This window comes from Phyllostomus hastatus, unplaced genomic scaffold (assembly GCF_019186645.2).
Source record: "Phyllostomus hastatus isolate PE091 unplaced genomic scaffold, TTU_PhHast_1.1 phas_scaffold_12, whole genome shotgun sequence".
Taxonomy (NCBI): Eukaryota; Metazoa; Chordata; class Mammalia; order Chiroptera; family Phyllostomidae; genus Phyllostomus; species Phyllostomus hastatus.
Window position 1 is genome coordinate 17,090,740 of NW_025334007.1, and position 27,314 is coordinate 17,118,053.

Below are 27,314 nucleotides of genomic sequence, written 5' to 3' on the forward strand. Positions count from 1 at the left end.
CATGGACAGTTGCCAGGCTTTGGTTTGGGGTTGGCCAATGGAGAGAGGTCAGAGTATTTAACTCCTTGGCTCCCTCCCAGCTGCGCGAGGATGTGGGCTGGCTGCAACCATGTAATGAAACTCTCAGCAGGTGATACTCTCCTAATGACTGCTCTTCCCAAATTCCACGAATCGTTCCCTCCCCTCCTCGTCTCAGGTCCGGGGGTTGTAAAAACTCCCCCGTGAACTGCTGTACCACCCTTTCTGATGTCCCTAAATCCTGTCCAAACTGTCATTAATAGCCACTTTGCTAAACTTAACAATTTCTTGCTTGCTTGTGCCACCTGTTTCCTGCCAGGGCCCTGGAGGATTCGAAGAAGATGTAGAGAAATGAAGAGAAATATATCATTATTAGGGCTATAGGGCACAACACTGTACAAGATGGAAATTCTGCTTAAATTGATTTGTAAATGCTGTGCAATCTCTATCAAAACCCAAACTATTTGTTATAAAAATGGGTCTGACTGGGTTAAGACCACATGTGAGAATAGTCAGGAAATTTCTGAAGAAAAAGGTAACAAAGGTAGGATTTCTCCCCCACACCTATAAAGGCGTTATAATGCTGTATTGACTACAATGGCAGAGTACCAGCACATCAGTGAAAGAGAGGAGCTATCACCCTGGCCAGGTGGCTCAGCTGGTTGGAGTATTGTCCCCAAAACAGAAAGCTTGTGGGTTCGATCCCCAGTCCGGGCACGTATGGGAGGGAGGCTATCAATCAATGTTTCTCTCTCTTCCTTCCTCTCTCTCTAAAAGCAATGAAAAAAATGTCCTCGCATAAGGATAAAAAAACCTTTTTTAATAAACTCTTTTAAAAAGAGAGTGAGAGAAGATATCAAGTGAAAACACGCATTGGCACATTAGTTTGAAGTCACATCAATGACAAAAGGAATTAAAATAATGTTGGGCAACTGGCTTAAAGTCCTACCTTATTTCAGACAGCAAAAATAATTTCATGTAATTCAGACATTTAAATGGAAGACACCCAACATTAAAAGTACCAGAAGAAGCCATAGATGAATATTTTTATAACCTGAAGTGGGAAAGTCGTTCTAATTATGACAACAACAAGAAACCAACAGTAACAACCCAGAGTGTGAAAGAAAGCATTAAAATATTTGACTACATAAAGATAAATCTGTCACTAGACTTATTGTGGAGATCACTTCGTAAGGTATATAAATGTCTCACCACTATGTTGTACACGTGAAACCAATATAATATATATGAGCTATACTTTAAAAATTTTTTTAAATCTGCTTTCTCATCTGTAGAGTGAGGGATGAGGTTACGTGATCAGTAGAGACACAACCAGGTTTTCTATGGAGGTTACAATAGTGTGCATTTAGCTTACTGATTATTCTTTCTTGTCATGTTATTTATCTTTGATTCATATCTCTTAGCTTTCCAATGATATTACAGGTCGCATGAGTTACAAATACATTGTCCCCAGAATCTTGTCCATAGTAGGTGCTTAAAAAATCATTCTTTATGATGACAAAAATGAAAGTGATCAAGAAAATAAGAACAATTCAATCAATGAGGTCAAGTTTGAGAAGAAGGCATTATACAGGTTAATCATTATTAAAGTAACCAGTCATCTAACTAGTTTCACCAGCTGTTTGAATTAACCAGGAATTTAGTCAAGTACAACGTGTCTAGTCATCGAGCATAAATAAAGCCTTTTGTTTTCTTAATTCAAAAAGATTCTAAGTCCTTAAATCAATGTGGCAAATTCAATAGCAGAGTGGTTATTGATTTTCTAATAACTGATATTACATGTCATTCTTTTTTTTCCATTTACAAAAGCAAATATTTCTTTTTTCTTTTTTAATTTTATTTTAATCATTGTTCAAGTAAATTTTTCCATCCTTTACTCCCATCCCAGCCCACCCACCCATCCCTCCCCACCTCCCTCCCATTCCCCCCACCCCAGCTTTTGTCCATGTGTCCTTTATATTTGTTCCTGTAAACCCTTCCCATTCTCCCCTGAAATTCCTTCCCCTCTCCCCTCTGGTCACTGTCATTCTATTTTAAGTTCAATTATACTAACAGCTTGTTTGTTTAAAAAGTTCTTTTTTCTTAGCACCTTTATTTTGAAAAATTTCGGATATGTAGAAAACTTCAAAGAATTTTACAGTGCAACCTGTATGCCTGCTGCCTGAATGCAATGATTGTTTATAGCATGTCACGTTGCTTTTACCTCTTTGTATGTGGATATACACATGTATGTTTTCCTAAGTCATTTGGAAATTGCAGACATGTTGCCCCAAGTTCTGAAGCTTATATATCCTCAAATAAGGATGACACTTAAGAGAATTAATAATACCACAGTATCACCTCATATCTATTTTATATTCCAATTTTCCCAATTTGTCCCCAAACCATCTTTTGCAGCCTTTTTCTCTGGTTCAGCAGCTGCTCGGTGTCTCTGTAATCTCTTTACAATCTTTCTTTATGTAAAACCTGCTTTAATGTGTGACATCCACCCCTGCAAAGGTGACTTTAAGCTCTGTGACAAAAACATTCTCCTAAATGGCAGACCTACATTTCCAGTTATGTGCTGGACTGTTCTATATGTACAAAGAGGGACATATTCTTCTAGAACAAAGCCCTACGATTTTGAAAGATTCATGTGTAAAAGCTGAAAAATGTTTGAAGAAATTTAAAAAACTAACACTCCTACTTAAAAGCTATAAGAATGTGTCTCCTTATAGATCAAGGCAGTGAAATTTGTTGCATTCTTGGTTCCTTTCATTTTTCTTCGCTCTCTCTGTTTCTATTTCACTCTCTGAAAACACTTTGTATGGGGCTTTCAGTTAGGCAAATACAAGGCAAGGCAATGACCTTCTCACTTTTTCTTTAATTTTAATAGAAAGTACCTAGTCATAAGTTAAGAACGTTTATGTATAGCAGATAGAAAAACAAGAACAAAAAAGAAATGAAGGAAGGGAGATAGATTGAATGGGACTTTTACCTAGGCATATAAAAAGTAAAGGACTTTCACCTTGGCTGGATAGCTTAGTTGGTTGGAGCATCGTCCTGATGGGCCAAGGATGCAGATTTGATCCCTGGTCAGGGCACATCCAAGAAGCAACCAATGAGTATACAAATAAGTAGAATGATAAATTGATGTTTCTCTCCCTCTCTCTTTCTCTCCCTTCTTCTCTCTCTAAAGTCAACTTGAAAAGTAAAGGAGTTTCATTTTGATTTTACTTTCATAGATGATATATAATATATATTCATGTGGTACAAAATATATATAATATATATGGAGAGAGAGAGGTGTGTGGGGTACCCCAAAGCATCCCTACTTTAATGACTCACTAGGGGGACTCGCAGGACTCAGCCTAGTTTGCTCACAGCTGTGATCGATCATGACACAGAAAGGGTACAAACCAACATCAGTACAGGGGAAGGTACAGGGCAATGACTGGAGGAAGCCAGGCACAAGCTCAGGACACACTTAACCCCCCAGCAACCACTTGAGAAAACACATACGAAATGTTACCTGCCAGGGAAGCTCATTGCAGACTCGGCACTCAGGGTTTTTAGTCGGGACCCGTCACATAGGCACCCTCTCCCTAGCACGTACCGAAATTCCAGGAGGGAAGCAGGTGTTTAGTATAACGTATATTGTTCACAGACACAGTTTAGCCACAGGGAGCCACTCTTCCCAGTTCTGGGAATGGTGGGGACCCACTAGAAATTCCAGCTCCCAGCTGCCAGTCAAAGGCCAACCTTGGAAGCAGCCCCTTTCGAAGGACAGCAGCCTCACGCCTGCTCTGAATGCTTGTCTGCTCAGATACAGACATACACGCATGCGCAGATGGACACGCAGTAAACAAATCTCATCATGTGCCATTTTTCTAATTTCACCCCTGCCCCACACAGACAAGAAACCATTGTTATCAGTTCCTTATTTCTCTTTCCAGAATTTCTTTTTTTATTTTATAAATTCTTTTTTTAAAAGATTTTATTTCTTTATTTTTAGAGAGGGAAGGGAGGGAGGGGGAGAGAGAGAGAGAGAGAGAGAGAGAGAGAGAGAGAGAGAGAGAAACATCAATGTGTGGTTGCTGGGGGTCATGGCCTGCAACCCAGGCATGTACCCTGACTGGGAATCGAACCTGCAACACTTTGGTTCGCAGCCTGTGCTCTATCCACTGAGCTACGCCAGCCAGGGTCTTTCCAGAATTTCTTTATCTCCTTATTCCCCTCCTAAGTACCCCCTAGGTATATTTCATTATCATACACTTCGTTCCACACTTGCCTTTTTATGTGGAGTTCCTTCTACACTACAGCTTCGTAGAGGGGAATCCTCACTCTTTCCTCACAGCCAGAAAGCCTTCCTTGTCTGGATACTCCACAGTTTACTTAACTGTCCCTCTAATGATGGGCAGCTGGGCTATTTCAGGTCTTCGGTATTACAAGTAAATAGTGCGATGACTCACCTTGAACCTGTGGAAGACCTTCTGCTGAAGAGTTAGTTGTGGCCCCAGGGATGACCCAGTCTGAGTGATGACCCGGGAGACTGCCACATGGTCGGCCCAGGCTCCTGCAGGCTAGTATGCTCAAGAGCAATTATTGGATGAAGAAGTAGGAGGTGGGTTGCCTCATACTGGGTTTTCTAAGTTTCACTACATTTTGTTTTTTTCCTTTGGGCACATCAGGAACCACCCTTGGTGGGTAGATAAGCTTTACTGTAGGGCTGCTAAATTTGGCAACATGGGCCATGCTTATACTAAAAAAAAAACAAAAAACATTGGCTGTTTATCTAAAATTCAAATTTACTTGGGTATCCCGTATTTTATCTTGGCAGCCCTATTTTCTGTCATGTTAATCTACAGATTTAAACATTGAAGGATTCTTGGGATTTAACCTCTGAAATTAAAAGGAAGGCCAGACCGGAGCCAACATCCACAGCGGTGGTTGAACAAGCGCACAGCTGGGGACCGATGCCCAGGTTTGAGTCCCAGCTCTGCCATTTGACTCCGGCATAGACATCAAACAGGTTCGGTAGGAACATAGCATCATACATAGTCTCCTACAGCTGATGGACACCTAAATAAATCCCCTGAGCAAATTGCTCCAGTCCACCCAATGCCACGTTCCCAGCGTGGGGAAGAATAGGCCTTACTGTGTCTCTACGCAAGTTGCTCGGTTTGGGTGAACGTGCGGTGAGTGAGAGGTAGGTATTAACCCTACTGCTTCCCCGATTCCTGCTGCCTGTTTCCACTCTTGGGCTTGGAAAGTCAGGGTCTGCTTGATGAAAAGGAGAGAGGACTTTCATGGTATTTTTATCACAAGGCCAAACCCTTTCAGTTAGACACAACAATGAATCCTTTTGAAATCATGTTCTGTACTAGAAATGTGCCGATACCACGAGCCTGCTCTTTGTCAGTGACACACGGAGACAGAACACAGGCCACACAGTTCCTTTGTATATGACATGGTTTCAGCATCACAAAGCCTCATGCCACAGTCACCCTTGTCTTTTGTGCCTCACCCCTGCTTTATGCTAAACTGTGAAGCACCTGTCTGCTCAGGCCTGTGAGTTTCATTTTACCTTGAAGTGAAAGTGTTCTGAAGAGGTCCTTGACAGGAAATGCCCCGTCATGTGACAACACCCTTCTTTCCTGTTTGGGACGCGTCCTACCAGAAGAGTCCAAAGGGTCAGATGGTTTGAAAAAAGCCCCCGATGCAAATAACGAAGTAGATGACTTGGTTAAAAAGAGGAAAGGCTATTTATGGCTGTCATGGTCTCCAAGCGGGCTGCCTGCTGCCTGGAAATATCAGAAGCACTTTTGAAATATCAGAAGCAGGTGGGCATTACAGAGAATCCATCTTGCCATCTGGTTTTTGTAGACCGGCTAAGTTAGTCCATTGGTAGTAAGGTAGAGTGGAAAGAATAGTCTCTTGTGTTTCAAGGACACGACTGCCTAATAAAAATGTTCCTCACACCTGTATATCCATTCCTTCACCTGGCTAATGTTTCCATTGCGTTAGAACACAGGTGGCAAACACAAGGCCCGCTGGCCCTCCACCTTGTTTTATCTGGTCCAGCACCTTGTTTCTACCTGGTGGCAGCACTGAGCTCTCGCTTGACTGTTAAGGAGTGGTTCCATTGATACAGCCCTAAAATGACATTCGGCCCTTTGAAGGCAACTTTGAGGCTGATGTGGCCCCCCGGTGAAAATGAGTTTGACACCGTTGTGTTAGAAGCACCGTCACTCACGAAGCCTAAAAATGAAACACCTGCGAGGTAGCTGGTGCTAAAGCCTGATCTGCCCACATGGAAGCCGACACTCTAAGAAGTCATGTATCTAGTAATATGCAAAACTGGGTTACAGTTCATGTTGTTTTGACTCCACAGCCCATGCTCATCTCATCAGCCGGGTCCTCAGCCATTTGACCAGATTATAAGCCAAAAGGCCTGCTTGAGTTTATGATTCTAAAGATCTACTTTCTCTATTCGATGCGACTATTCACATTTGATGCTGTCGTGTTTCAGTTTTACGTATTGCTGTGTGACAAACCACGCTGAAACTTCTTAGCTTAAAACAGCTACAATTTTATGTGTTCACTACCCTGTGCATTGGCGGGGCTCTGCTGGGCTGTCCTTCCGTTGGTCGCAGTTGGGGTCTCTCATGCGCTTGCAGTCAAAGGGCTTTGTTCACATGTCCGGTACCCCAGTGGGGAAGGTTGGGAGGTTGTGACCTCTTGCTTTTTTGCTTTCCATGTGGCTAGCTTGGGCTTCTTTTCATGGTGATTGGATACTAAGAGTGAGTATTCTAGTAGAGACAAGCCCAATGAGCAAGCACTAAGCCCTTGCTTGCATTATCCTTGTGAATGGCTTATGTATTGGCCAAGCCAAGAGTCAGTAAGGGAGGGCACTACGCATGAGCGTGAAAATTGGGAGCCATGGTTCGCTGGGAACCACCAAAGTAACAGTATACCACTTGTGATGTATAGAAGAGAAAGAAAGGTAAGGGGATTAGTATTTAAGCCAAGATCTGTTACTTCCTATTTTTTCAAGGGTACTGGATTCAAAACCTATTACTTTAGATTACTATGCAGCCTCTGGAAGTCATGTATTAGAATATTTAATGACATGGAAAATGATAATAACTGTAAGAAATTTTTTTTTAATTTTTTAAACAAATTATTGTTTGGTCATATGCTACATTTTTAGCCATTGTTATTGCCAAGTAATTGTGAACAATTTTTAAAAATTTCTTGCCCTTGTATTTACCAGAATTTTTTCAATGGATATATATTATTTTATAATCAGTAATAAAGTGTTTATATAATTGAAGAAAAAGGAAAATATGATTGCAGTAATCAGTGATAGATGACATCTGCCCAAGGCCACACATCTTGGCAGTAGCATACCAGGGACCAGCCTCTAGATCACCACACTCCCAGTTTAGGGCACTTTCCAACGCATTGCATTGTTTGCTTTGCCATTTTTATTGCTTTTCAAATGTGAAATTGTTTTGGCTGGTTTTTCTCTTGATCACAGGACTCAGCCTTGAGGAGAATGAGAACTGCTCTTATCATTATGCAGGGCACCGCTTTGGGTTCCATTTATATTGGGATGGTCACGCAAATCAGGTTGGTGTGAAGGGCTTCAATTGATCACCATCTCTATTATTGCACGGCATTCATTCCTGTCATTTCTACAGCCCGTTGGAAGTATGTTCAACATGCATCTGTTTGTCACTACCTAACGCTACCCTTGATGGAGATGGTCAGGACAATGAGGCTCTGGGTGAGGGGATTGTGTTGGGCCCTTTCAAGAACACAAAACAGAGCTTGGAGACTACAGTGAAGCCAACCAACCCAGAAGGTGGTGTTGGGAAGTGAGGGCAGGGAAACAACGGAGCGACGTGTTTCTGGGGTACAGGAGGTCAAGCAATAAAGTGAAGCTCTGTAGGGAAAAGGACTGACTCAACATGTTGACGTCTGCAGGCAACACACATGAAGGATATATGCTAGTATGTTTCAGTCCCTCATTTCCATCTTCATTGGCTATCCTCGCTCAAACATACTACACACCAAACACCTTGGGCTGATCCTGCTTGAGCCCTTGCTGGAATACAGCCATCTGGTTCTGGAAAATTCTGCCATGAAGTACCACCAATAAGCCTTCCCTTCACAAAGCCCATTCGGATCACCCTAGCCTTACTCATCCTCTGGACCTCTGTTTCATCTTTCCCTGACACGTAGCCTGTCCATCCTGTAGCTCCGCTGGATTTGGTAAGATCTGCCACATGAAATGAAGTGCCCCCACCCAGAGGTGTGACAGCATCATTAGATGGAATTGAAGTGTTCCCACCACTGCTTCATTTCCCCCCTCCCTTCGAGTACATTCCATCACATTCTCTCAAACAGATCATCTGCAGAGGAGCTGAGTTTAGTTCTTTATATTCCACTGGGACTTCAAGACAAAAGGTTGCCACTCTGGGTTATCCACACTTGAAACCAGAGCATTACTGGGAGAGCATGAATATTATATAAATTTATCTTGTCCCTACGAGAGTAACTTAAAGCATCACTGAGTAGAAGTTGTTTTGTGGGAACAGGAAATGCTTCCTGGCACTTCTGAAATCAAAGCACAAGAGAAACTTCTACGGGGCATACATTTAAGTTTGGTCTGCCCCAACCTATGGCTACCGAACATTACTACTTTGCTGTGTAAATACTGCAATCTTCAGTTTTACAGGAAACATCTAGAAATATCAACTTGGATACCTTATGTGGCACCACTATTACACTTTGGGGCAAGGAGACTGCTAATCAGTCCTTCAGAAATACCTTCAAAATGGAGGAGAGAGCCTGGACCAGTGTGGCTCAGTTGGTCGGAGTGTCATTCTATAAACTGAAAGGCTGTGGGTTCAATTCCCAGTCAGGGCACATACGCAGGTTGCAGGTTTGGTCCCCAGTCAGGACGTGTGCAAGAAGTCAATCAACAAACATCCCTCTCTCGCTACAAAAGCAATGAAAAAATGTCCTCGGGTGAGAGAATAAAAAAAGAAAAGAGCTGACTTCAAAAAACTGGCTTTTCTGTAATTTTATATGGTGGGCTATAGTCAGGGAAGTCGCGCGCATTTTCAGGTACCCCATAAAACATCACTCAGGCAAAACACACAGCTCCACAATGATGATGCACGCTATGAAAGAAGTAGGACTTTATTGAAATGTTTTAGTACAGTGTTGAAAGATCTGAAAATGTTACAGTAAACCAATACAAGCACTGCAAATGATATATTCCTGAATCTAGTTAACATCTAACAAAACACAGTTACCCTAGGAATATCTGTAAGTTGGTTAATGTAAGTTGGAGGCTGAGCGATTTTGGTTATGTTCCCATTTCTCTGGCTCCCCTTTTTGGCTAGATACACAGCAAGTCAGCCTCCATCTGGCAGAGCTGACAGGACCAACATGTTTGGTGGTTTCATGGACATGCTTCCACACCGGCAGTGGGAAGAGCACGAGTTCTGGGAGTCGTGGGAGGAAGCTGCTCGGAGGTCACTTTCCTCATCTTTGCTGAACGGAAACCAAATAGCTCGGGCCCACACTGCCACTCTGTACGGCTGAGTCTGGTCTAACCAGTTAGCTCATGTATTAGAAGTACTTTCCAAAACACACTTGGTACTAAATCATGTAAGAAACAATCAGGTCTTACTTCAGAGGATTACAATAGATTTTGTATCATTTTCCCCCCTTCAGATCTTCTTTGAAAATCAACTCCCTATTCTACTACCAATTATAAATGTTAGAGGAAACGATGACCTTGAAAGCAACTGGGTTTAGTCATGTCATGTCAACAGGCTCACACTTATATGCTAAGCTGTCTACTTATGCATATTCATAACTACATTTGCATTTCTCTATGCATAGAAATTCCAAGAAATACAGATATCACTCGTTTATCCAAAAATTAAGATTACATAGCATCTAAATAAACTCTTTCCATATCTCAAGTCAACTCTTTCTAGACATTGTCGCTCTGTATTGCATAGCTGGCTGTACCAGGCTACACCATTTCATCTCAAAAACCGTACCTCAAAATGCTCGTTTCTGCGGTGACAAAAATGACACTTTTTAACTTCAATTCCACCTCTGCTGTAGGGAAGTTGGAAACCTTAACGACCTATTTGTGAGGGTTTCTAACAAACTTGTTAATAACTTCAGTAGATTTTCCTTTTCCACCTGCAGATTTCAAAGGATTTATTCTCTTAAAGTTTTAAGATTTAGCAGGAGAGAGAGACTGTTGTTTATTATTCTATGCAGGCAAATTGTCTTCTTCTGGTGACAAAGTATTCAGTTGGGTGCGCACCAATGTGCACATAATAAAGCTCACAAGGAGGGAGGGCATCAGGCAGGCACCTGACACAGGAGGGGGTTATCAAGGGCCACCTCAGGGAGGAAGCAATCTTTCCCTCCACAATCACTCTTGGGCCCCTATTTGAATATTATTTTAATGGAGGAACTAATGTTTACTTATTTGTACTTTTCTTGTAGGCCTTTCTTACCCACATTTTTCATGTAGTGGCTTTGGTTCCAATAATCAGTTGCCTAGACTCGCTACTTCTCATTACAAAAAACCGATGAACACGAAAAGTCAAAACTAATGAAACGTAAATATGCATTAAGTATAAAGTACAAAAAAAATACACCTTTTTATTTATGTGAAAGGCCAAATTATGATCAGATTCATCAATCTGAGGGGACTTAGGAGTTTTTGTTTAGGTGGAAATCAACAACATGAAATTATTGGAAAAAGGCTAAGTCAAAGCTACAGCTGGAAACGTGACCTAAATGAGATGACGGGACAAATGGCACCCAAAGAACAGTCCGTCTGGGGCGGACAGAGGCGGGCAAGAACGTGACAGTGCAGAGACTATCTCAAAAACGGGTTCCAAAGCAGATCTATCATCGAACTCATTTTGGAATTTGAGAACACGACATTTCATGCAGGTGAGCGTTATAAAACGTGTTTCAGAAGTGGTAATAAAAACAATTTGGAGCTAAATGGCCTCTGATACGTCTAATATTTACTCAGAAATGTATCAGTGGCCATCCTCAAGTACAAAAAATTTGGTCCAAATCAAATACAATAACTAAAATGGTTTATTTGAAACCTGGCTACTAAAAAAAAAAATTCAAGGTATTATATATTTTCTAAGGTTTTCTTAGAAGGGCTCATTTTATACAGGGTTTTACTCAAATGTCCACAGGCATTATGATTTGATATATACATAGAAGTCTTTATCCTAAAGTCACCTTGGGCAACCCTGAAATATATAAATTATGAATTTCCACTATGCAATTACACATGTGGAAGTTGCGGCCTCAAAACAGGGCAAAGGAAAAAGTCACCTATCAGAGCAAGTCAAGATGACAAAAATGCTTTTGATTTATGATAGTTCACAGATCAAATAACCACTGCTCTCCCCGCAAACCGGAAGTAAATGGTCTTGAGCTATAGAAGGGGGACACAACGGGTCTCGGTGGATACAAAGATCTGGTTTGGTGGTCTAACTGCTGAGCCCTAAAGCTAACAAATCGGATGAAAACACACTCGTCAGAAACTGGCAGGCTTGCTCTGCGCTCCCGTCCCGGATCTACAGCGGGACGTGGCTGAACAGGTAAGACACAGATTCACCGTTGTGGGTCCGGCGGATCGCCTCGGCCAAGATCATCGAGATGTCGATGACCTAGATGACAACACACAGAAACAGGGCGAGGGAAGTGAGGCATCTTAGTCACGTGGAATTAAAAACATAAAAGCCAGAAAACCTACAATTTCTTTACCTGCAAGATATGCTATTGTCAAGACCTGTATCCATTTTCTTTTGGGAGGACAGACAGCTTTGGATCAATCTTCAAATTACCGCCTGTTAAACCAAACCCCTAAGGCACAGGTGGCAAACACAAGGCCCACGGGCCGAATCCGGCCCTCCACCTTGTTTTATCTGGCCTGGCACCTAGTTTCTACCCAGTGGCACCTAGTTTCTACTCGGTGCTTAGTAAGCACCGAGCTCTCGCTTAACTATTAAGTAGTTACACTTATACAGTCCTAAAATTACACTCGGCCCTTTGAAGGCAACCGCGAGGCTGATGTGGCCCCCGGAGAAAATGAGTTGGACACCCCTGCCCTATGGGATCCTGGCAGGGAGATTTTTAGTGCAGATACTCAAAGTGCAGCTTTTCAGGGTTGCTGTTAACCAGAGACATCCTTGCCTTGGGCGTTCGTCGTTTTTAAATTAATTGTATTCAATTACATGGAAGGTTTCTTTCTCTCGGTTTCAGAAAAATGTAGTGACTACATCATTTAAAAGCGCAACTATGATCATTCTAACTCGGGGTTCAGCAAACTACTTTTTCTGTAAAGGGCTTGAGAACAAATATTTTCTGCTTTGTAGGCCACACCTAAGCCAGTTGTTGTCGTGTGAGAACAGCCATCGGCGATACACAAATTAATGGGCGTGGCTGCATTCTAATAAAACTTTATTTACAAAAGCACACGATGGGCCGGACTGAGGCTGGATTGGGCCCGTGGGCCACAGCTCGCAGACTCTCACCTGCGGCTGATCAGGTACGCCTGTTGGGTTGTAGGTTCATTCTGTGGAGTTTCAGCACAGCCTGTCTCTTCCGCTTTTTCTATCTACAGTAAGTGGTGTTACTCACTTACTATTTCTAACTTTGACCTCTGCTGGCCAGAGCCTTTCTCAGAGCTCAAACACGAGTCAGACCCCACACGTGGGAAGCTGCACCCTCTGCTGACATTCCCCTTAGTAAGCAGTCACACACAGATGCTATTTTTTGGGATCCAAGGTAGGTGCCTGGCTTGGCTCTGCCTGCAGTAATGGACAGTACCTGGATCTTGGGGCAATGAATCATTTTGTCCTCCTGCGGAATTGTGTTTGTGACAACAACAGCCTCAAAGGAGGCGCTGTTTATTCTGGAAATAGCTGGTCCAGAGAAGATCCCATGGGTAAGGATGGCATAAACTTTGGTAGCTCCGGCCAAGACCAGCCTATAAAACAGAAGACCAAAAGTCCCCCCTTAGTGTGAATTTAAAAGGAAAGTGTTGTTCCATAAAGCAAACCACGAAACCAATTTCATTCATATTCAGTAGCCAAAAACAGGTTCTTAAAAGGTAATGTGTTGGCAACATGCTTTGTTATGCCATTAAATCTGGGTCTATTGGCCTTGGCCTTGGGCCCAGGGAATCCTTTGTTGTGCTGCACCCCTGGATTGCACTGTAGCCATTCCTCCCTCCCCTGGGCTGTGACAGCCAAAAATGTCTCCAGATGTTGTCAAATGTCCCCCAGGAAACAAAACTGCCCTTGGTTGAGAGCCACTGGTTTAAACCCAAATAGCCTGAATACCACCCTTTTGACATATCAATATAAAATATCATTGGGAGATTTTATGTTCTTTGCTTTGCACTGTCTTCAAAGGCTGGAGGCAGGGCTGGACAGAAGGCAGTGAGAGCCCGAGGAGGGGGCCTGCAAGGGGTCTCTCTTTCTGGGCTCAGGTGCAGGGGCCCGCCTCCTCGGACCCTTCATAAAACCCCCCTTGAAAGTGGAAAGCAGGCCTTAAAGGGTCGCAGTTTCCTTCCTACCAAAGAAAATACATGTGCCTAGAACCTCCCCTGGTTTGAAATGCCACTGCTAAGCAGACGGCCATGATTAGGGAAAACAGGCCTAATTTTTCAAAGCTGACATCTTCCCCTTCTTCATCAGATAGCCTAACACGTTCCCAAACTGTCCCCCGTACTTGTCCGCAGCATGGCAGATTGTGCCACAAGTGTCAGCCATGTCATCCACGAGGATGGCCACGCGGTCCTTCACATCGCCCACCAGGACCATCCCGTCCACCTCGTTCGCCTTCTTCCTCTCTTTGTGAATCAGCGCGAAGTCCACATTCAACCTGTCCGCGATGGACGTGACCCTGTGCAGATGAAAAGGGCAGGTGAGAAACGGTCAATAAAACAATCTCGTGCTTTCAAGCTGTCCACTAGGAATGTAGTCGCCGGCCACACTCTAGACAATGGAACGATCAGGTCTCGCTTGCGAGGCCAGTGACGTGGCTCTGCATTTGTAGCAGCTGGGCATACAAGACAGGGAACCCTGCCCACTGGCTAAAGCTACTGGATAATAACTGATAGTCAATTTGGTAGTGCTGCGTGGTGGTTTTTGAAATCCCAGGCACGAACTCAAGCAAGTTACTCGGAAACTGCCATTTGTGCAGTGAGTGGTGCGGCTGTGGGGGACCAAGCCCTGGTGAAATGCAGCCACGGAACAGGCAGGCTCACAGAAACGGGCTCCAGGACATTTGAGTCCTCGGGAGACTAAATCATGAGTCCGGCTCCTCCACCTGTCAACTGTGAGTGCTCAAAAGCCATCAGCTCAGAAAGCGCCGAGCTGGCCCCAGAAAGAGGAGGTGACAGGCCTGGCATTTTTCCCACGAAAAGTGGGCTTCAACGATGAAAAGTGACCACAAAAGAATGCCACAGATGCAACGTGCCCTGAAAGGAGATTTCAGTCGTTACGATGACAATCAATCGCTATGCAATTCAGCTGAAGAAGTGACATTGAGGGCCCGATACACACACCGTCGCACACCGCGGTTTTGTGAGCAGTGAACGGAGAGTGTGACCCCCGTGCCTTTTCAGGGTCCTGCTCCTGCTCACCGCATCACTCTCAGATGGCAGCCGGGAATGGCACTCCTGGGTGCTCCGACCAAAGAGACAGCAGGCAGGCCTCTGCACCCCAGGTCTCCCTCACCCCCTTCTGAGAATGTTCAATGAGCGTATTTTTTAATTGTGGTAACATGCATATAAAACAGAATTTATCGTTTCAACCAGTTTAAAGCACACAATTCGGTGGCATTAAGTGCACGCACATCGTGTTGTACAAGCACCACCTCTAATTTCCAGAACATTTTCACCACGCCAAAGGGAAACCCAGTCACTCCCCATTGCCCCCAGGCCACGACGGCCATGAGCCTCTTCATCTCTATGGATTTACCTCTTCTGAGGTTTTCATATGAATGGAATCATATAATGTGTGGTCCTTCGTAGCCGGCTTCTTTCTCTTAGCATGTTTACCAGTTTTTTTCAAAAAGATTTTATTTCTTTTGGGAGAGAGGGGAAGGGAGGGAGAAAGGGAGAGAAACACTGATGACAGAGAGAAAAATCTATCGGTTGCCTCTCCTATGTGCCCCCACTGGGGACCTGGCCCGCAACCCAGGCGTGTGCCCTGACCGGGAATCAAACAGGAGACCTTCTGGTCTATGGGATGACACCCAGCCACTCTGCCACACCAGTCAGAACCAATGTTTACACGGCTTGTCCATGCTGTAGCACAGATCAGTATTTTATTCCTTGTTCTGGATGAATAAGTTGCATCGTAAGGATATACAATAGCCCCTTCTGCCTATCCACTCATGTGCTGATGGGTACCTGGGCTGTTTCAACATTCTGGCTATTGTGCATTCTGCTGCTATAAACATTGGCGCAGAAGTATGTTTGCATCCCTGCTTCCAAGTCCTTTGGGGCATACATGTGGGCAGAATTACTGTGTCTTATGGTAGCTCTGTGTATATAACTTCTTTGCCCAGTATTTCACCAGCTTCCAACTTGCTCAAAGACCATAGCCACCTTTCTCAGATCTTAATGGTTTCATTGAAATTAGCAGGGACATGTGTTACTCAGGCAAGGGCCATACGTGAGAAGGAGGTCTAAGGCAAGGCCGCCTTGATGCCACGTAGGAAGATCTCCATTTCCAAATGACACTTTAGAGTTGCTCTGTGGCACAGTAGGCCCCCGGGCACCCTTTCTGATGGAGACAGCTACAGTGCTAGATTACGGAGGGAACTATCTTTACGAATGCATCGCTGAGCTAGAACGGTAGTAGGCATCTTCAGAAGCAGAGGATGTAAAAGTAGTTATCCTAAGGAGCAGGCAAGCAGCTAAGTTCTTGCCCCGAGGGTTTCTAAGGCGACTTCAATGCTCTTGAGCCTAACGGGAGACCCCGGGTAACAGGGATGCTGGAGGCTACCCCTTCAGCATAACGAGTAAAAATTAACCTGCCGCCCAGGTGGGGACAGGAAGGACGTGTGGCTATCTCAAACTCCACGCTAAGTGGACGGCATTAGTTCTCTCTCGAGAGTGGCAAACTGCACGTAGGCACTCCCGCATGTCATTCGTCCAAATTCCCACGTTGTGTATGTTAAAACCCACGAGTGGAGAATGTAACTCAAAATGATCCTTTGGGGTAACACTCCAAGGCAAAGAAAAATGATAACAGATACACTGGGATATGGTGGCAGGGGGGAGGGGTAAGCAAAGACAGGAGTCAACGTGTAGACAAATCTAAAGAAATGTTTACTATCTAAAACTGCAATAATAATGTCTCATTTGTGGGAAGGAAAAGAACTACAATGGACACTAGCTTTAAAGTACAAAAGATGGTGGTCACGAATGAAAATGTCAGTAATTTCAGAAGAGAAAGGACCAGGCCCTGCTGGGTATCTCAATGGTTACAGCAACGCCTGGATCCCCAGTCAGAGCGCACAGAAGAATCAGCCAGTGAGTGCGCAACTAAGTGGAAAAACCGGCTGATGTCTCGTTCTCTCCCGTCAATCAACAAAATAGGGACCACATTTTCCATTTAAAGACAAAGGCTGTTAGGTCAGCTAAGGGAAGACACCAGTTTCAGATCCCCAAAGTCCCTGAAGCAAAGGGAAGTGTTACTGTGATAAGGGCCATCTTCTTCCCGCTATCCAACATGCATCCTTCCGTCTCAGACCGAAACCACATTGCTCTAGAGCTCACACCCTTCATTTCCAAATCTATTTACCACTGGTTTCCTTTAATTGGGCAAACAAATTAATTACAATGCTGACAAAAACTGTGCCCCACAATCACCTTAAAACATTTACTACTAACTATATGCCAATTTCATAAAAGATAAGCCACAGAAACTCTAATTCAGGAAAGCTAGTTTCTCGGGAAACAAGACAGATTTTTCCCAAGAAGAGACTCATGAACACCTTATATGCGATGCGTGTGTCTATATTAGAGCATTGGTTTGTTTGTAAGGGCCAGGAAGAACTCAGCAAGGCAGGGCCCTGGCCCACGGCCCACGGCCCACCACCATTGTGGCCTAAGTTCTAAGCCTGTGGCGCTGTGAAGTCCAAGTACAACCTGCATGCACACCTCTGCCAGGTGATCCCACTCTGCTGCCCCACGGGCAAGCAGACCGGGGGGCACCCGGCAGCAGGGTGAGAAACAAGCTGAGCTATGTGGCTTTGGGGGAGCAGGGGGTGAGCATGGAATGTGAGTCGGGAGACCCAGCCACTTAATATCCCTACTCCTGAATAGGCTACAACTCTTCGTTTGCAGGTGGACAAATGAGATTTAATACATAACCCTAACAAAGAGTGTTGAGACAATACATCACACAGAAGTCTTAAGCAGGGAAAGCTAGAAGAAAAATAATGCACAGTTTACTTTCCATTTCTTCTGCACACATGTTTACATTCTTTCCAAAACAGAAACAATCAAAATTAATCCTGAATTCCTTAGTTTCACCAACTCCCTGTACCAGTTTTAGTTAATATTGATTATCACAGCTGTGGCAGGTGTGTGTCCTTTTAAGGTTTATTTGCTCTTAGCTGTCAGCCCAATCAAGTGTCAAAAACTACCCGAGAGACCTCTGGTGGCGACATTAAATTTTGGACCAGGAACGAGTCAAGCCACCAAGCTTTCTCTAAGGCAGAAAGTTCCAGTTTGTGAGATAGGGATTTATTTTCTTTGGTGAAATAGGACTTTCTGCATCAAGCAAAGAAGTCACAGATAATGTAAACTGCACGTATCACGTGTTAACCTGCGAGGCTGTTCTGTTGGTTGGGAAATAGCTGAGTTAGGAATGTGAGGATGATAATTTATAGCAGACACTGGGGAAGGGGGAAAGGAGGTGGCAAAGAAATAGGGGAACCTATCATAAAAGGCCATGTTTCAGCCCTGGCTGGCGTAGCTCAGTGGATTGAGCGCGGGCTGCGAACCAAAGCGTCGCAGGTTCGATTCCCAGCCAGGGTACATGCCTGGGTTGCAGGCCATGGCCCCCAGCAACCTCACATTGATGTTTCTCTCTCTCTTTCTCCCTCCCTTCCTTCTCTAAAAATAAATAAATAAAATCTTAAAAAAAAAGTCCATGTTTCTTGTATAAGGGAGAGATGGGTTATTTAATAAGCAGTTTTGGAACAAGTAGATGGCTGGGAGGTGGGGGAAGAGCTGGAATCTCATTTCACTCTTCATTCCAACACAATTTGCAGGTTAAAAAAATGGGGACATTAAAAAAGAAGAGAACAACCCTTAAACAAAATCATGGGAGAAGAAAAAGGTTGAGAGGGTGAACCCTTTATAAACCCAGAAACCAAAAGGTGAAGAGGTAGATAGGACTACGTAAGAATGTTTGCAAAGTCCTGCAGAGAATAAAACTACACAAAGAGAAGTAATGAAAAAAACTGGGGGGGGTGTATCTGAACACCCCCCCCACCCCCGCCAACACAAGAACCCAAGGTGTGACCTCTTGCCCATGGGCGCTCTTCAGAACGCAAAGGAAAAGGCCTCGGGCCAACAGAATAGGCCAAAGGTAAGAACAGACCTTCATGAAAATAGATGTGCCTGGAAGGGTGCCCGACCTTACCCTCAGCAACCCAGCATCGAAAGGTTTTCATGAACAGAGGCCTCAAACATGTCTCCAAAAAAAGTGACACCTCCTCAAGAAAAGCCTCCAAAAAAAGTGACACCTCCTCAAGAAGAGCCTCAGGCAGGTCCTTCAGGAGGTGTTCCTGAAGAAGGTACTGTCATCATAGGAGACGAAGACCCTCCAGTGGGACAAGATAGGGAGGCAGAAGACAGTGAGTGACACTGGTGATCCTGACCCTGTACAGGCCTAGGCTAATGTGTGTTTGTGTCTTAGTCTTTTTTTTTAAGATTTTATTTATTTATTTTTAGAGAGGGAAGGGAGGGAGAAAGAGAGAGAGAGAGAGAAACATCAATGTGCGGTTGCTGGGGGCCATGGCCTGCAACCCAGGCATGTGCCCTGATTGGGAATCGAACCTGCGACACTTTGGTTCACAGTCCGCGCTCAATCCACTGAGCTACGCCAGCCAGGGCTCTGTGTCTTAGTCTTTAACAAGAGAATTTCAAAAGTAAAAAATAAATTTAAAAATAGTAAAATCCACCCTGGCTGGTGTGGCTCAGTGGATTGAGTGTCAGCCTGTGAACCAAAGGGTCGCTGGTTCGATTCCCAGTCAGGGCACTTGCCTGGGTTGCAGGCCAGGTCCCTGGTGGGGGGCACTCAAGAGGCAACCGCACATTGATGTTTCTCTCTCTCTCTTTCTCTCTGGCTAAAAATAAATAAAATCTTAAAAAAAAATAAAAATAGCAAAATCCCTATAGAATAAGGATATAAAGAAAATATTTTTGTACACCTGTATAATGTGTCTGTTTTATGCTAAGTGTCATTACAAAGGAGTCAGGAAGCTAAAAAGAACCATCAGGTTTATAAATTAAAAAGCATCCCAGTGCACTATGTTTAATTTACTACTGAAGACATTTTTAAAGTAAATGTAAGTGGACAGTGGACTATAGTAGTGCACACAGGCGTCCTTGGCCCTCTTGGCACTAACCTCCCTCGCTGCCCCACCTGGAGCAGCTTCCGGTACTGCAGGCCCCGCTCTTGCTAAGTGCCCTGTACAGGCGTACGGTTTTGTGTCTTTCATCCTGTATTCTTCCTGTACCTTTTCGATGTTTAAATACACACAGACTGACCATTGTGTTACCACTGCCTGCAGCGTTCAGTATAGTAACAAGCTGTGTAGGTTTGTAGCCTGGGAGCAACAGGCTATACCAGACAGCCCGGTGTATAGGAGGCTGTACCGTCTAGGCGTGTGTAAGCGCACTCTATTGTGTTCGCACAATGACGCATCGCCTAATGACGCAACTCTCAGAACGCGTTCCGTCGTGAAGTGACACGTGACAGTACAAACAGTCTATGAACGAGGAATGGGAAAGTGGTTAAAAGAATCATAACATACAAATACAATGGAATATGACCCAGCTATAAAAAAAAACAGTGGAGTAAAGTAAGTTTTAATGAAAGCAGAGTATGTATATACATAAGGAGTATGTACAGTGTATCACCATTTGTATGAAATAAAAGGGAGACAGATGTTTGAATATCGTAATTCGGACACTGGAAAGAATAGAGGTCACTAAGGAAGGAAATGGGGGATGCTATCCTGTTTGAAGGTTTGCTAAGAGCACTATATCTCCACACTATATATTAAAATATATGGTTGGGATAGGAAAAGGCAACAAACGTTTGTGGAATCTATTTTTTTTTTTTTTGGCTTATTACCTGCCAAAGTAAATTTTTTGTTTGTTTGTTTATTTATTTATTTATTTTTTAAAAGATTTTATTTATTTATTTTTTAGAGAGGGGAAGGGAGGGAGAAAGAGAGGGAGGGAAACATCCATGTGTGGTTGCCTCTCATGTGACCCTCACTGAGGACCTGGCCCGCAACCCAGGCATGTACCCTAAACTAGGAATCGAACCTGCAACCCTTTGGTTCGCAGCCCGTGCTCAATCCAGTGAGCTATGCCAGCCAGGGCTTTTTCTGTTTTTTTAAAAAGAAGGACGAATACGACTGACACAAAGGCACATAATATTGTCTGATTCCATTTATGTCAAATTTCCAGGCAGGCAACTGCACAGAGACAGAAAGCTGATGAGTGACCATCAGGGGCTAGGAGGGAATGGGGGGGTGACTGCTAATGGGTATGGCGTTTCCTCTGGGGGGAGGGGGGATAAAAAATGTTCTAGAATTAGATGGATACACAAATTGTGACTAGACTGCAAACAACTGAACTGTGCACTTGAACTGGGCCAACTGAGGTATGTGAATTATTTGCCAATAAAGCGCTTATTAATCACAAGTTGCATGGCATGCTAATGAGCCCCTTGGCCCACTTGTTCACCTCTAACCTCCCATCAGCCCGCGGACTTGCCATATGGGATACGGATTCCACCGTGCGACCTAAGTAAGTTCCCATGCAAACTGCAAGCACTGCCACGAGGAATTACTCCAAAATGTTGCCCATAGTCCCGTCTGCTTAAGCAGACAACACTCACGCGGTGTCTTGCACCTGGAGGGCCTGGCTGCGGCACGTTTGCGAGCACCACACTCAGCGCTGGGCTCTGATATGGTACTTCTCCCCACCCTATGGCTGCCCAGCTGGGGTCCTTGCAAATGAACTCTCTGCTTGTCTTGTAGATATTTGTGAGCTCCTTCCGTGGCCACTTCCTGCTGCTGTTAGAGATCCATCTCCAGCTGAGCCCTGTTATTCCTCCTCTTCTGTGCTGGGAACCTAAGCGCTAGCAACAGTAGCTTAGTGCACTAAGGGGCTCTTGTAAGATTCAGGACCTTCACTTTCTGGGTTATTCCGCAGCTTTTAAGTTTAATTCTAGGTCCCTAGCTGGGCCATTGGTGGATGAGGGAGCCAAAAGAGGGGTGGGCATTTACATTTTAAAGATGCCCTAAAGCCTGATGGTCACAGGTCTCTCACGGCATAATTTAGCTCTTTGCTTTCTTACAGCACGATTGGACAGAGAGGTCTCTTGCACCTCTCCTTCCAGGCATCTACCCAGGTGTTAAAACTCCATTCCACTTTTTCTTCCTTCCCAGAGGGCAGGCGCATAGTTCTACAAGGTCACTTTGAGTGAGTCACCATGCCCCACCTGCAGTACAGCGCTCTGTAGCTACTGCTCCTTAATTCCTCCAGTCTCTGCAAAGCGCCCCGGATTTGCTGCTCCTACAGTTTTCCTATGCCACTCAGTGTGCCCACACTCTGATGCTGTCAGCGCCACGTCAGTCTCTCTGTCCAACTTACGTTATGGCTAGTAACTGCTCTGTCACCCCGTGGCGCTGGCTCTCTGTGGCCCGGTGACCTGGATCAGCAGGCATGATTAGGTGGACTTCAGCAGTGAGTACCTCCTGAGCAGCTGAGCCTGTGGAACTGTCCGCCTGCAGTGGCTTTGCAGTCTGGGACCGATTTTAATGGGAATCTTTTCAGCATAGGGGTTCCCGCCCCACGGGGACAGAGGCTAACCCACCGCACAGTGACACATGGCACAGGCCTTGCTCTGATGTCTCACAGGTGCCTATGCCCGCCCCCCCATTCAAAGGTGCTGGTGAAGCCTGGCTTTCCTTCTGGGCTGCAGGGGAGAAGTTACCCTTTCACCCCCATCCTCTCTGGAAGCACCTACGTGGGTACTAACACCCCAGTCACCTTCCTCTTCCTGGATTTGACACCTGACCCCCAGGCCACCCAAGTACGGCTTTTGTCCCTTCTTCATTTCTTAGCCCTGGACAGCTCCCTTTCTCTCTTGGAGAAAGAGGAGCTATACTGGTGTTGTATGACTGTATATTTCTATTTTTCAGATTCTATTTTGGCTATCATTTCCAAGTGCTTATAGTAGGAAAGACCAGCTTAGTCGATCATGTTGCTAATTAAAAGCCTCATCTTCCAATTAGGCTTTTCCTTTTATAATCAGGAAAAAAAATTACTTAAAAAACCTCGAAATATCCTCTTTGCTGAAAACAGATACTTGTGTGTGTATGAATTTTTTTCTCTGTCATGACTGATGAAATGTTGACAAAGAAGACAGCACTCTGTTCTGGAGATAAAGCCTGCTGGCTCCTTATTGGCTCAATTGCAAAATCAAGTATTAAGGAATTTCAAACATGTTTCCTTATCCAATACACAAGAAAGGGCCAAAGCGATCAGCAAATGCAGAAGCATGCCCGGTGTCGCCAGTGCCTACCTTTTGGCTCCACCCGCGTCCGGGGAAACGATGATACAGTTCCTCCAATCGGTGATGTTCTCGCGAATCCACTGCAGGACCGCGGGCTCCGCGTACAAATTATCCACAGGGATGTCAAAGAAGCCCTGTGGAGAGAAGTGAGCGTCACACGGCAGGGCTTTGGAAAAGATGATCTTTCGTTACATAAAACTTGAGGGTTTTTTTTTTTATTCAAAGGAAGCCTTTTCAACAGATTCCCTTTCCTTAGTTTTAACAGAATTAAATCAAAATATTTTAGTTCCATCTCTTATTGGTGGGGACTGCCCGGATGATATTCCCACCCCCCAAAACTGACTAGAGACAAGGGGGTGGCGGAGACGGGCGATATCAACGTGACATTGCATTTCCAAGTTCAGTCAAGGGGAAGAACCAACCCCAAGTCACGTTACCTCCTCCTTCGAAAAGTATGTCACTTCACAACGAGCAGGATTTAAGCGCCTGCACGGAGCCCCCAATCACAACCGAGGGCAAGAAAGAAAGGGCCAGAACCTGGATCTGAGAGGCATGCAGGTCCATGGTGATGATGTGATCTGCCCCGGCGACCGAGAGCATATTGGCCACGAGTTTTGCAGAAATCGGAGCACGACTCTGAAATATAAAGACACGGATTTTATGACAGGGAAAGAGCTGGGAAGAGACAGGTACCTTCGGATTCCTCCCACCGAGGTTGACATGAAAAAGATAAATCACAGCTGATCTATAACATGTGAATAAAGAAAATTAATTACTCTACACTATTTGGCAATAGTAAATTACATGTTTTTTTAAAGATTTTATTTATTTATTTTTAGAGAGGGAAGGAAGGGAGAGAGAGAGAGACAGAGAGAGAGAGACAGAGAGAGAAACATCAATGTGTGGTTGCTGGGGGTGATGGCCTGCAACCCAGGCATGTGCCCTGACTGGGAATCGAACCTGAGATGCTTTGGTTCGCAGCCCGCGCTCAATCCACTGAGCTACGCCAGCCAGGGCATAAATTACATGTTTTAACAACAAGTATTCATTTCATTTTGTTCACCAAATATTTCCTATTTACACATACTATCACAAGGCTCAACACTGGGTATGGAGAACAAATGTCAAAGCAGCCAACAAACGATTTACGTGTAATATCATGATCAGACTAATTCAAATCAGGACAAGCGTGTAGAAGAGGAGGTACTGAGATAGACACTAGCATGGAGGACACAAAGTTTAAAGGGGCTCATGCGCAGAGGCCGTCTGAGGAATCCGCTGTGCAGGCTGCCAGAGGCAGGGAGACCAGTGCTCCAGAAAGAGCGTCACGTGTGACACGGCCCGGGCCGAGAGATCACGCCCAGGAACTGCACGAACGAAGTCCAGTTTGGTCACAGGCAGTGTTGCGGGGGAGAGTGTGAACGCCGGGCGGGGACGCAGGGCCACCTCCAGCCAAGGCCGGCTGTTTAAACAGGAGGCTGCGCTCTGCAGCTGGGAGCCAACGCTCAGTGTTAGAAATCACACAAAAACCAGATCGAAGAAAGGACACCTTACAGGGATGGAGAATTTCCTATTTACAGAAGTGGGTGCGCTGTGATTTACTGCCTTCGAGTGACCTAACTTCTCCACAGCTGCAGCTTCCGCATCACAAATTATGCACAATAACTCTGTCTGCATCAAAAAGAAAAACATCCAAGAGACTACGCAGACATGATTAGACCTAGGAAAGAAGTTCAGCAATTTGCTGTGAACAATAGCATTCCTATATACCAGCCACAAAGGAAATATAAGGTTAAAACATTTTATTCAAACTTCCACAGCATTATATGCCATTTATAGCTCAATAAAGGTGAAAAGAGAGTTCATTTGCAATAGTAAAAATCAATGATTCCTGTTAAATACACACACACACACACACACACACAGAGTATATTCAGCTAAAAACACACAGAAAGGAATTACATTACGACGTTAACAGGTAATTTGTATGCTAACATACCATTCTTTTTTTTAAAAAAGGAAACATTACTTTAAGGTAATATATATACATATGCAAATACACGCACACACACAAATTTCTTTTCAATACGCAAAGAATTAGAGGGAACGCCCCAAAATGTTAATAGGCAATGTTTCTAGATAGTGAGATTATGGGAAAAATATTTCTCTCATTTTTTTAAAAGATTTTATTTTAGTTATTTTTAGAGAGGGAAGGGAGGGACATAGAGAGAGAGAGAAACATCAATGTGCGGTTGCTGGAGGTCATGGCCTGCAACCCAGGCATGTACCCTGGCTGGGAATCGAACCTGCGACACTTTGGTTCGCAGCCTGCGCTCAATCCACTGAACTACGCCAGCCAGGGCTAATATTTCTCTCATTTTAAAAAAATTTTTCAACCTTCTCAACTAACTACCTATGATCATGCACATTTTCACCGTTCACTCCCCTGTTCTGTTCCATGCTACCTTTGGGATAAGAAGCCCGTGGGCCAGTCTAGCTCTTGCTACTGAGAGCTGGTCCTCCCGCACATGTCCCTCTGCCACAAGGGTCCTCCCTGAAGTCTGTCCTGGGCCTGCTCGGTCTCTTCTGGGGGACATTTCAAGTGCCATCACAGCCATACGCCCACCGCACCTGCATTTCACCCCGTCTCTGCTCAGCCAACTTGTTTGATCCTCCATAGCCGGTTCAGGTCTCCAAACTTGAAGGCACTCTGAGAACTCCAGAAAGAAAGGATCTGTCCCTTCTAAGGGGACATGGCACTGGCAGCATTGGGCCTCCCCACCATCTGGGACCATCTGCTGAAAGACTGATGGGAGGACAACATCTATATATATGGATGTCAGGGTTCACAACTAGACCCTCAAGGACAAAGAACTGGGTTTGGAGACTTTCCACGTCATCTACAGCACACAGCTCTGTACCTTGCATATGATGCTTATCTTTGATAATTACCTCCTAATAGAATCTCTGTTAACAGCAAGTTTCCAAGGCTTCATCATTAGCCTCACGGACTGTGAGACTTCCTTAGTTTACCAAAATTGCAGAATAGCTAAAAGAATCAATTGATTACTGAAGCTTCTTTGTAATACAGTCTGACTCACAACACTAGTCAATTCGGGACTCTCCCTACAAGTTTCTAGCCGGCAGGAAGATTCCTCTGGTCCCTGCCCTCGCTATGTCGAGCACGTTGTCCTTCTGAGATCCAAACCACAGGACCTTGTTTACAAATTTGGTTTTAGCACTGTTTCATCCTTTGGCTCAAGGCCCAGCTGAATCTTGCATGAAAAATGATTTACAAGTTAGCTGACTTCACAGCCAATAAAAAGGAAAATGAGCCTGACATTTCAACAAAGGTAGAGTCAAAGTACAGTAATCAAAAATAAAACGTTGAACTACCCTAATGAGACACGGATAAAGGTCAAAGGTTTCGTGGGCCAGCCCAACCGTGATAAAGACTTTCTGGCTATTTCAAGCCTCAAGCAGCGTATCAGATGCCGCCCTGCTGAAAGTATACATTTGACAACCTTGAAAAATAGACAAGATTGGAGAAATTCAAATCAAAACAATGGTCCTCAATTTTCTTCAGTTAAGAAGTAAAAAGAAGCCCTGGCTGGCATAGCTCAGTGGATTGAGCGTGGGCTGCAAACCCAAGTGTTGCAGGTTCGATTCCCAGTCAGGGCACATGCCTGGGTTGCAGACCACGGCCCCCAGGAACCACACGTTGATGTTCTCTCTCTCTCTCTCTCTCTCTCTCTCTCTCTCTCTCTCTCTCTCTCTCTCTCTCTCTCTCCCCTTCCCTCTCTAAAAATAAATAAATAAAATATTTTAAAAAAAAAGAAGTAAAAAGAAACAATTTCATTGAAAAGAGAACGGAACCTTGAAAATAGTTTGGGGGAAAAGCTACAAGTCCTCTATCACCTCCGAAGTAATTCTTTGCAGTCTTGCCCCCATGTCCTACTACTTTTTAAATTTACTATTTATTTTAAAATTTTTGATTTTAGAGAGAGGAGAAGGGAGGGAGAGAGAGAGGGACAGAAACACTGATGTGAGAGAGAAACATTTGATCGCTGCCTCTCGCACGCACCCCAACCAGGGAGCAAACCTGCAACCTAGGCACGTGCCCTGACCACAAATCAAAACGGTGGCCTTTCAATTTGCCAGAAGATGCCCAACCAACTGAACCACACTGGCTGGAACATGTCATACTGCGTTTACTGGGAAGAGAAACTAGCAATTACTGAGTGTCCCCTGGAGTAGGTATCAGCGAACAGAGCTCTGTGGGCCAGGCCTGGCCTGTGGTGTGGTTTTGTACAACCTGTGAGTTAAGAATGGAATTTACATTTTTAAGTGGCTAAGAAATAATCCAAACAA

General features: G+C 44.4%; 1 protein-coding gene across 1 annotated transcript in view; it reads right to left on the reverse strand.

Moving 5' to 3' along the window:
* Positions 1–9,206: 9,206 nt before the first annotated feature.
* Positions 9,207–27,314, reverse strand: part of PRPS2 (phosphoribosyl pyrophosphate synthetase 2) — a 30,426-nt gene continuing 12,318 nt past the window's right edge. The window contains exons 3-7 of the mRNA XM_045856120.1: positions 23,481–23,579; positions 22,953–23,077; positions 13,831–14,004; positions 12,925–13,084; positions 9,207–11,762 (exon numbers count right to left, since the gene is read on the reverse strand). Coding sequence (XP_045712076.1) covers positions 11,670–11,762; positions 12,925–13,084; positions 13,831–14,004; positions 22,953–23,077; positions 23,481–23,579 — 651 coding nt within the window. The 3' untranslated portion in view covers positions 9,207–11,669. The remainder of the gene's footprint in view (positions 11,763–12,924; positions 13,085–13,830; positions 14,005–22,952; positions 23,078–23,480; positions 23,580–27,314) is intronic.